Below are 10,530 nucleotides of genomic sequence, written 5' to 3'. Positions count from 1 at the left end.
CGTATCATGCAGATTTTATGTGGTGGAGACCTGAAAACACTGGCTGTCACTGTTAAAAATGCATGAAATCAAACACAAGAAACAAGAATGTGACGTAGATACTGTCAGGGATTTTACAGAGCAATAAAAGTCCTATTTGACAAAGTATGCAGAGTTCTGTAACAGATTATTTTCCTTTGGTGGAGATATGAATGGTGACCTCACATGGATTCAGATCAAAGCTTTACGAGACAAAACAAATAATCCAAAAATGGCCAAAAATCTTTCTATTCATACATGTCAAGGGAGAAAAACACATGATTGGTCAGGCAAAGTCACAAGAGCTATATCCAAATATGATCTATTTTACATAAAGTACAGCAATAAAGAAATGCCACATGGAGAACATACCTTGAGGGTCCACAAGTTGGTGCACTAGACCCATCCTCAGCTCTTTCCTGTCAGCATCATGTCAAGCGCTTGGGGGGAGACCCACCTACACATGTGCAACAGGCTGAATGCAGATACTGTGAGCGGATACGTCGGCCCAAGTGAGCCTCCTGACCTTAATATACTCCAGTGGACCTCAGTAGCCACCAGCACAACACTGTGGCACAGCTTTCAAGCCTTTTGCTGGGCGACTGATTAATATGAGTGTGTGCATGTATACCATTTTAGGCAGTCTCTCAGTGCTGCGCTGCTCCGGGCAGAAGTCCCCGCATGACCTCTGGAGTCCCCACTTTTTTTCTTTCTTTCTTTTTTTAAAGGTGATTTGGGAAAAGCAGACTGTCGCAAGTTGCGAAGACATCATGATGTGATTATTTCTTGGTCAAATTTCAAACTATGCATTTAGCGTTATAAGCAAGTCAAGAGATCTAGTTACACTTACAAATAACATTAAAACAAATAATTGGTAAAACATTATTTTAGTGATATCAAGACTGAAGGGACTGAGCTGTTGGTACACCATAATTTCAAAATATGAATGAAAAATTCATGCATTTGTTGAAATTATGTTATGTTATCCTATTTCATGATGAAATAGAGTAACATGTCTAAAATCGCACCTTCAAAGTCTCTTGAAATTTTGAAAAACATTGATTTTCAGTTTTATTTTAGATGATTATATTACACAAAATTGAATTTTCATGTTTGTGCGTTGTTGGTAAAAGACTAAACAGACTAAACGTCACGTGTAGAAAGACATGATTCATTATAAAACCCTAACATCTCATTCAGAAATACACATAGTAATACTATGAAATGATCATTTTCAACTTTCAGCTTTCAACTTTTTACAGGGGCTGGCTGACATTAGTTTAACATGCAACAGTGTTGATGGGCACTGCGATCACAATATGACTTGCAATAGATCAGCAATTAGTGTATAACATTAATGTCTTTGACAGATTTGTATTTTCAAATCCAATTTTAACTTGATGCAACTTAAGATGCCTTTTTTCCTTTTTTTTTAATTGACTAGGAGCGTTTCAGATGTGGAACCGTTTGATTTCATAGTTTCTTCCCAGTTTACTTTAGCATTTCTGACCTGTGGCCTGTTGCTGCCTGTAAAAGCAAAAACATTTTTTTTTGTATTCTTTTACTCAGTTTTGGAAGTGAAATTTCTTAGCAATACTGAGGATGGGTAATAAATCAATCTTGCCAAAACCCAAAATATTGTTTTATTCTGACTGCACACATGTGTTCAGCTCACCTGCACAAATACACACACACAAATTACCATGTCAGGTGTCAATGTGAGATCATGTCAGAGACAGGTAGTCAAAACTGTCACAAACATAATCTCTCTCTTTGACAAATATGTACTGTCTCACATTTTATTGCACATACACCATCACCCCCCCCCCCCCACCCCCCCCCCCCCCCACCCCCCACCCCCACACACTTTAGCTTTTGGTTCATTGAGTTGTACAGCCGCCACATCATCCAGAAGCTCACACTTCACATCTCTTCCTGGTTGATAGAGACAATAGTGAAGAACTAACACACTAACAGAACACATACATTCATATCTAAAGCTGATTTGGAGAACTGAAGTCTCTGAAGAATAAACACAGGCACAGCAACAATCTAAACTCCACACAGAAAGGCCTTGTTATCCAGGAGACTCAATCCAGAGGTGCCAGTGCTACTAGCTGACTAATATACCCACCTCTAATATTTTGATCTTTGAGAGTTGAAAGATTTATCTATAATATCACAGAGGCATTTTTTTTTTAATATTATAGGTTTTACCTGGCACTTCATAAGCTCAGAGAGAAAGAATTTGCTAAAACATGATCTGGTTGCTGTGGGATGGCATAGTAGTGAGGAGGTTTTTTTTCACAGTAACTTTTTAGTTTGACTGTTGTATGGAGTTTACATCTTTTCACTGTGTGTGTCTGGAATTTCTATCTGGGCACTGAAGTTTTCTCTCACAATCCAAAACCATGCATGTGAAGTTAGTTGGTGACCATAAATTGCCTACTGGTTTGAATGTGAGTGTGTGATTGTCTGTCTTTCTTTGTCTGCCCAGTAATGGACTGGGCAACCTGACCAGGGTGTATCTGCATTTGCTAACAGTTAGCTTGCATTGGCTCCAGCCCCCCACAACCCTGAACAGGATGAAGTGGCACAGAAGATGAATGGATGAATGGATGGATGGATGGAAAACCTTCTGGTTGCGGTAGGATGACACAGTTGTTAACAATCATTCCTCACAGCAAGAATGTTGTGAGTTTGACTGCAGGTTGGATGGATCACTCTGTGTTGATCAATGCATACATGGGTTTCCTCCAGGGAACTCCAGTTTCCTCCCACAGTACAAAACCATGCATCTGAGGATATTATGTGATTCAAATTGTAAACAGCCTTCGCCCATTGTTACAGGCAGATTAACCTGTACTGAGAGGAGTACCAGAGTATCTAAAGGAAACCAATGCACAAAACGGAAGAACAAGCAAACTCCAAACAGAAAGACCTGGCTGGTATTGAACCTTTTTGCTGTGAGGAAAAGTCATTAAACACTGATCCACCCATCTGCAAGTTCACATAAATGGGTGTTCTCTAAATTGCCATTCAGTGATTTAACAAACAAAAATATTTTCTGTGAACCACAGGAATAAATATTTGAAAATATTGTCTTCCGATCAACAACAAATTTGTAGCTGGTTGCTGACACCATGAAGATCCAACTTCAATAATCCTGATCATCACTGTGCATGTACAAAATAAATAATTATTAATATACTGTTTATTTCATATCATGTAACAGATAATCAAGACACTTGTTGATTGTGAATTAGAAGCCTCGTACGAAGCTTCAAAACGAGCATATTATCCACTTGAACCTCAAAATGAAGTTTGAAAAGAGGAGAAGCTAATATTCCCTGAAAGACCACAGGGAGCGCCAGTGTATAACATGATGAGGACCTCAAAGTCATACTGAAACCCGCCTTTGCCAAAAATGTTTTTTCTTTCAAATATTCACCCTGTATTTTAGGGATAAAATATATTAATATATATAATCATATAATTTCTAGTTTGAATTTTGCTTCAATATGAGTTAGTTTTTAAGTTTAAGCGGTTGTTATTTGAATTTCCTTCCGGCACATTGCTGGCCAGCTCTTTGAAAGCGGCGTTTGTAGTCCACGGTGGTCGAGCTTTCGTCTGAGTCGAGGTGCGCAGAGGAATAAAAGACACACAGGTAAGCTTCAACACCACTGCCTTTCTCTATTATGAAACTGCAAATACTAAAAACTTCAATTAACCTCTGCCTGCTTATTCTTTGTTTCAAATCATTACGAGATAAATTAGGTCGGTTAAACTGGAGCTAACGAGCTAGGTTGATTAGCATGAACCCTGTAGCTTCCTCTTATGTTTTATATGGTGACGATATTTTGAATGGTTCAGGCCTTTAATTGGGGACATTGTGGATTTGCCAGTATGCAGATAGGTTTTTATCTACGTTTAGTCCCGTGATTCTGTCATTCTACCTCTGCCACTCTCCAGAAGAGGAATGTAGGTGAAGGGTCATAGACGGAGCACAGTGGGTTGGACAGGGTGACCGTCACAAATCTGTCATATTGACCCACATAACGAAAACCAGAACAACATAAAGCCCGAAATAACCTTGTATCGTATGCTCGTAATTGTCCCTGGTGGTTTATACTCAGTTTTGCCTTGTTCTGTTACCGATAGAACATTGTGATCAGCAGTTCCAGGGTTCACTTAGTTTACGCCAGCTGTCAGTGCACATTAAGTTTGATCAAAATCAACTATTATGTTACATTCTGCTTATTCATACTGCAAAGTGGGCTAAATATAAGCAGTGAGGCTTCACCACGTAGTCACTGCTGAAGGCTTATTACTTCCCGTGTGAATTAGGTAATAAATGCATAGGTGCACCTTTTGATGACCTTTCATCTACACACGTAGATCTAGATTCGATTGAGGTCAGTCCTGCTTTAATGGCAGCAAGCCTTCAGCAGCAGTGTAAACAAGCATTTATTCTACAACCTAAAACTCTAACTTGGATGTGTCTCCCTAACTTCGTGGGTATTAATGAAGATAACAGAAAAACTATAATTCCACAGTCTTAAAAAAAAACCCTAAAACATCAAAATGTTTTTACAGCATTTCACTTGAGTACCTTGCAGTAACTTCTTTTACTCCTCATTCAGAACAGAATGGCTTCCATGCTGCTGAACTCGATGCGGAGCTGCCCTGTCAGCCCTTCCTGGGCTGTGCGGTTGGGTATGTAGTTTTTATTTTCAAACAAGTTCTAAATATTTCTTAGCAAAATTAAAAATATTCTGTATATAAGAAAATCAAGTCCATACATGTGAAATAAAACTACATCTGTTGTATTCCTTACAGTATGGCTATGATAATCATTGGAGACATTTGTTACATGTAAACTTTGGATTGTTGATTTAAATCAGTAATGTTTTCCTCTCTCTGTCTTAGGGGCACGTTCTCTCAGCTCAACGGCACCGCTTCAGGCACAGGGTAAGTTCATTTTGTATCACAGTTTATAGTTGCATCCTAATCTAGAATTCAACCATGTCTGATTTTAATTTTCAATTTTTCCTTTAGTTCAGACAAAAAGCAAGAAGACACTGGCTCGACCTGGTGTGAAGAACATAGTCCTGGTGGAAGGGGTCCGAACCCCTTTTCTGTTGTCTGGAACAGCGTACGTCTCTGCTCATATCTTAGAGCTAAATTACTGTCTGTAGGCTGTAGTCACAACACATTTACACCGCTTTGAAAGTACGAGTATGTTATTGTGGTCAGAAGGATATTCTTATTGTTCTTGCTAAAAACATCATTTTAGCTTTTCAATTGGAAAACCTTTCTCATGTGTGTTTACAGGTATGCAGACCTAATGCCCCATGACCTGGCCAGAGCAGCTCTGCAGTAAGTCTGCCACTTTATTTAGCACTTCTATTTACACGCTTGATAATGTGGTAATTGTCAGCAGACTGTGTGGTTTACTTTTCAATACACAGTAAATTGTTTTGAATGTGATGAAATTGTAAACACAGAACTGTAACAGCTGATTATAGTGAAATACAATCATTACAAGAGAAGTTGTTTTGTTCCCTGCTAGAATAAATAAGTACATTCTCATAATTTCAAACCCCTGAAACGTAAACATTTATATTGTACACTGATCAAAATCCTGGATAATTGCAAGTGTTCTGTTCCAATAAGTAATTCAATTTCAGCAGTGTTTTATATATGTAATTCATTGTGTCTGTTCATTCTTTCTTTACTGCTTGATCATCTGTAGGAATATTTCTTTCAACTAGCACTGAATGAGCAGATTAAATCTCCACTTTCAGTGTCAAAGAATGATTGGAAACTTAAAGGGAATAAAATTATTTTTACTGCGCTCTGTAATTGTCAAGCTCAGGATGGTTATGTTTTATGTAATGACTGCACAAACGTCAGTTGCCTTTTAGATGTGGCATCAAACTGGTTATATTGAACGACGTTCCGATGCATTCAACTCATGATTTTGCAAGTGACCATCAAACTGTTTCCACTTGCTACTCTGGAGTAGTCCCATCCGCTGACATTTTTGTCAACGTGTTACAAATTGGTTGAGTTGGTTGTGTCAATTAAAACAAAATTGTGGTATCTGATTGCCAATTGTTCCTCTTGGGTTTGTCCAGGGGTCTGCTGAACAAAACGGCAATCTCCAAGGACGCAGTCGACTACATCATATATGGAACAGTCATTCAAGAAGTCAAAACCAGTAATGTAGCACGAGAGGTGTGTATACACACGCACACACGTGCAACATTTTGTTTGTGACGTCAGGGGGTTTCATTTGATCTCATTATGATTTTAGGCAGCGCTTGGTGCAGGTTTCTCAGACAAGATCCCAGCTCACACCGTCACCATGGCCTGCATCTCCTCCAACCAGGCAATGACCTCAGGTACGTCAAGGGGGAAAAAAAATAGTAACTTGGATGTGAGGTGTTCAGCACTATAGAAACGTGAAAAAGTGGAAGGTAACAAAGGATTTGTAAAAAATTATGACAAAACTAGCTCATAACTTATTTCAAGGGCTAAATTTCAAAACGTATTTTCATACTTCTACATTTGGGGCAGGTTCTCGATGAGATGAAAATCTGTATGCATGTTTTATGACAATGAGAAAACAATGGGAGTATCACAGCAAGAGATTCAGACGAGATGTCTCTTCTTGTTACAATAAAGCATACACCACAATAAGTGTGTAAAACTGAAGACGTGCATATTTAGTTAAAACATGAATAAGCAAAAAAATTCCCAACTTGACTTTGTGTTTTTCCCCTATTTGTTTAATCTAATTTGACTGTTTTCGTCCGTCTCTCCAGCGGTGGGTTTGATTGCTGCTGGCCAGTGTGACGCTGTTGTGGCGGGAGGGGTAGAGTTCATGTCGGACGTCCCAATCCGCCACAGCCGGAAGATGAGAAAGACCATGCTGTCCCTCAATAAGGCAAAGACTCTGGGCCAGAGGCTGAGTCTGATCGGAAGCATCCGGATGGCACACCTCTCCCCAGAGGTCCACACTCACTTTACGTCTTCTAGTTTGTTAAACATGAATATAAAGCTGTTCACAACATCACAACTGACTTCCCTCCTGAATACTCCGGCATCTCTGTCTAGCTCCCCGCTGTGGCCGAGTTCTCCACCGCGGAAACGATGGGCCACAGCGCCGATCGTCTGGCTGCTGCGTTTGGCGTCTCCAGAGTGGAGCAGGATGAGTTTGCTCTGCGATCACACTCGCTGGCCAAGAAAGCTCAAGACGCCGGGCTGCTGGAGGATATCATCTCCTTTAAAGTGCCTGGTAAGCACCCATTGATTCTTTTTAAAAGATCGAAGAAAGATTTCTGTTCAACTGATTGGCTTTATTAAACATTTCCGTAGTACTGCCATTGACAGAATTGTAGCATAACATTGTTTTAGACGTGGAAAAAAGATTGCATTACATCTTTGAATAGCTCGTGAAACATAATAATGAAAGCCTCATGTCTTCACCAGGTCGTGATATAGTGTCAAAGGATAACGGCATCCGTCCATCGTCCATGGAGCAAATGGCAAAGCTAAAGCCCGCCTTCGTCAAACCTCACGGCACAGTCACCGCCGCCAACTCATCCTTCCTGGTAAACACACTCGCACCACGATCCTCAACTTCTACTTGGCTCAATATGGCAGCCAATAGTAAATTTGTTTGTGTGTGTGTGTGTAGACGGACGGTGCCTCTGCAGTGCTCATCATGTCAGAAGAGAAAGCTCTGGCTATGGGCTACAAACCTAAAGCCTACCTCAGGTATCGAACACACCTCTGCTGGAGTTTGTTTGGTAACGCAGCTTTAAATTCCCTCATGATGTTCCTCAAAGGCCTGAGTGATATTTAACTTACCTTTAACTACAAATGCAGGAGAAGTGTTAATACAGAAAAGTTCAAGACAATCACTGGAGCTGCCGTTGCTGTTTGGAATGGATCTCTGTTAAATGCATTTAATAAACACTCTGTGTGCAACAAGTGTGCAAACATTTGACCCCATTTTAGAGGAAAGGGAGGAAAGGTCTTGTGAAATCACTTTATGACATTTGTCTGGCACAGATCAGCAGATTATCTCCTAGACAAACTCAAACATGGGGAATATGTTTTACGTTTCCTTTGCTCTTTTGTTTTGTGCTTATCTCTTATTCCTCATCTTGACAGAGACTTTGTGTACGTGTCTCAGGACCCGAAAGATCAGCTGCTTTTAGGGTGAGTTCCTCCTCTCTAATACTATATTTCCATATTGATGAGACAATCCTTTGTATTCTTATAATTTGTATGTTTTAGAAATGTTTCTTTTTCAAAAGGTTGTAATTGTTTTGTATTTTTCTTGTTTCATATCTTCCTACAGTCCAACTTACGGAACACCCAAAGCTCTGGAGCGGGCCGGACTGTCTATGAGTGATATTGATGTGTTTGAGTTCCACGAAGCATTCGCTGTAAGATATCCCAACACATTTTAGAGGGAAAACAACTGTACTTTGGGTTTTTTTTGTTTTGTTTTTTTTTTATTGATACTCGCTCCTTCTTTAACATAGCTGTACTTCAGTCTGTCGGCGTACATGTGTGCTGTTCTGCATGTTGTCATGTATACACTGGATGCATATGTGCGGTCTGCTTTATATTTCACACTATTCCATCAGGAGAAATCAGTCCTCAGGCTGGTGTGTGTTTAATTCTGGATGTACGTCCGTGTCTTCCAGGGTCAGATCATGGCAAACCTGAAGGCCATGGACTCGGACTGGTTTGCCCAAACATACATGGGCAGGAAGTCGAAGGTAAAGACAATTATTGGACTGACTCTTTCATTTTTGATTCATTTCTTTTCAGAAAACATCTTAAACAATTTTATAGTCCCAGATATGTTAGAAAAGAAGTAGGAGTTCTATATTGCCTCTCCCCCCCCCCTTTCAGTTTTCTTACTTACTGATATATTTTGCTGAAATTCTTGTCTGTATTTACAGTTACCATCAAACCATCCTCCCCAGTATCACTGTGGTGACGTACAATTATCTGAACAATAAGTTGCGTCACATTCAAAATGTGACAGAAGCCAGTTTGTTGCGACTGTCTCTTCTGCTTGTTGCATTATTTGCAGTTGTTCAGTCTGCATCTCCTCCTCCAGGAGACAAGAAGGACCAAAATGTTCTTGGTCAAAGGGTGAAAGTGTTCAGAATGCCGTCTGCTTTCAGACCTTGAGGCCTTTAACAGGAAACCAGAACAACTCCTGCTTTTAGGTTCATGTCGGTGGAATCAAATGTCACATTTTAACCGCAGGTCCAGGAAACCTTGATGAATTTGAATTATATTGACCTGTACTGACCTCTGCAGTGTGACTTTTTTTTTATATATCTGAACCCTTTTTTGCGTGCAGGTTGGCGTTCCTCCGATGGAGAAGTTCAACCTGTGGGGAGGGTCTCTGTCTCTGGGCCACCCGTTCGGCGCCACCGGGTGCAGACTGGTGACCACAGTGGCCCACCGGCTGAAGAAGGAGGGGGGACAGTATGGACTGGTGGCAGCCTGTGCTGCAGGAGGACAGGTAAGACCACTCTCTCCAGTCTTGTCTATTTTTTCCTCACATTCAACGCTATGAGATCTGAAGTAATGCTGAGCAATTTAGCATCATCTATATGTCACATCATTTTGTTTTTTTCTTTTCCAGGGTCATGCTATGGTGATTGAGGCCTACCCACAGTAACCAATTCAGAGGACATAATCCCAGATCTCAATCTTGACGGCTGAACTCACACACGGTACCATCCAGACAGAGTGTACATATTAGCACCACCATGCCTTGATCGGAGACGAGTCAGATGCAGTGTGTGAATGTTTGATGAATCTCGTGTAAATTCAGCTTTTCTTTGAGGCTTTTAAATGACGACAGACCAGACTATTGTTGAGGGAAGTTGACTTTGTTTTGTTGACTGTCAGCTGCGTCTTATCTGCAGTGCCTCTAAATCTAATGTAACATAGTAAAACTAAAGAATGCAGAGAAGCCTCAGTGATCCTAATGTTTATATTAGCTGTATTTTTTTTTTCATACAAACTATTGGAATAAAGGTGTGTGATTGAAACCACACTAACGCTCATCTATTGGTCTGTTTTTATTGATCCACAGCATATATTCTTATTCTTCCATGTCAGACGAACAAAACTGTTAACAATGAGGGCTGCACAGTATCAAGTGAACATGTAATAAGATGATACCAATGTGTGGAAGAACACATTTTTAGCCAGTGGGGCATCATACCTGCACCTCCTTACCTTGAGGTGACAGCGCTAAATTATGAGTCGTTCCACATTCACCAAAGCACGATGTTATACATCTGCAAAATGAGCTCTAATACAGGACGTTGGTGCTGCAAACATGTCCAGTATTATCTATTAGGCTGTTTTTCCACTCAGAGTAAACCCCTAAACATGATCTGTTTCATTAGAATGGTGTGATTTCAAGACTGTAATATTCTTTAACAATTATTTTTTTCATCA

General features: G+C 40.1%; 1 protein-coding gene across 1 annotated transcript; it reads left to right on the top strand.

Annotated features, from left to right (window-relative positions):
* The first annotated feature begins 3,599 nt into the window (after positions 1 to 3,599).
* Positions 3,600 to 10,130, top strand: hadhb (hydroxyacyl-CoA dehydrogenase trifunctional multienzyme complex subunit beta). Its single transcript, XM_030110617.1, has 16 exons — positions 3,600 to 3,685; positions 4,662 to 4,734; positions 4,948 to 4,989; positions 5,077 to 5,173; positions 5,353 to 5,397; positions 6,159 to 6,258; positions 6,338 to 6,425; positions 6,849 to 7,036; positions 7,141 to 7,321; positions 7,516 to 7,637; positions 7,724 to 7,803; positions 8,203 to 8,250; positions 8,393 to 8,480; positions 8,745 to 8,819; positions 9,416 to 9,580; positions 9,704 to 10,130. Exons 2-16 carry the CDS (start codon positions 4,668 to 4,670, stop codon positions 9,737 to 9,739), a joined length of 1,422 nt encoding a protein of 473 aa, XP_029966477.1. The 5' UTR covers positions 3,600 to 3,685; positions 4,662 to 4,667; the 3' UTR covers positions 9,740 to 10,130.
* The last annotated feature ends 400 nt before the right edge of the window (positions 10,131 to 10,530 follow it).

The sequence above is a fragment of the Salarias fasciatus genome, chromosome 15 (genome assembly GCF_902148845.1).
Source record: "Salarias fasciatus chromosome 15, fSalaFa1.1, whole genome shotgun sequence".
Classification (NCBI taxonomy): domain Eukaryota; kingdom Metazoa; phylum Chordata; class Actinopteri; order Blenniiformes; family Blenniidae; genus Salarias; species Salarias fasciatus.
The sequence above is the reverse complement of the archived record's forward strand: the minus strand, read 5'-3'. Positions and strand labels throughout refer to the sequence as shown.

Bases quoted from the DNA above. Each gene is read 5' to 3' on its own strand.
- hadhb (XM_030110617.1), top strand. From the start codon at position 4,668: ATGGCTTCCATGCTGCTGAACTCGATGCGGAGCTGCCCTGTCAGCCCT. The intron at 5,174-5,352 runs GTACGTCTCTGC...GTGTGTTTACAG, and splicing joins TTTCTGTTGTCTGGAACAGC to GTATGCAGACCTAATGCCCC. The intron at 7,037-7,140 runs GTCCACACTCAC...ATCTCTGTCTAG, and splicing joins TGGCACACCTCTCCCCAGAG to CTCCCCGCTGTGGCCGAGTT.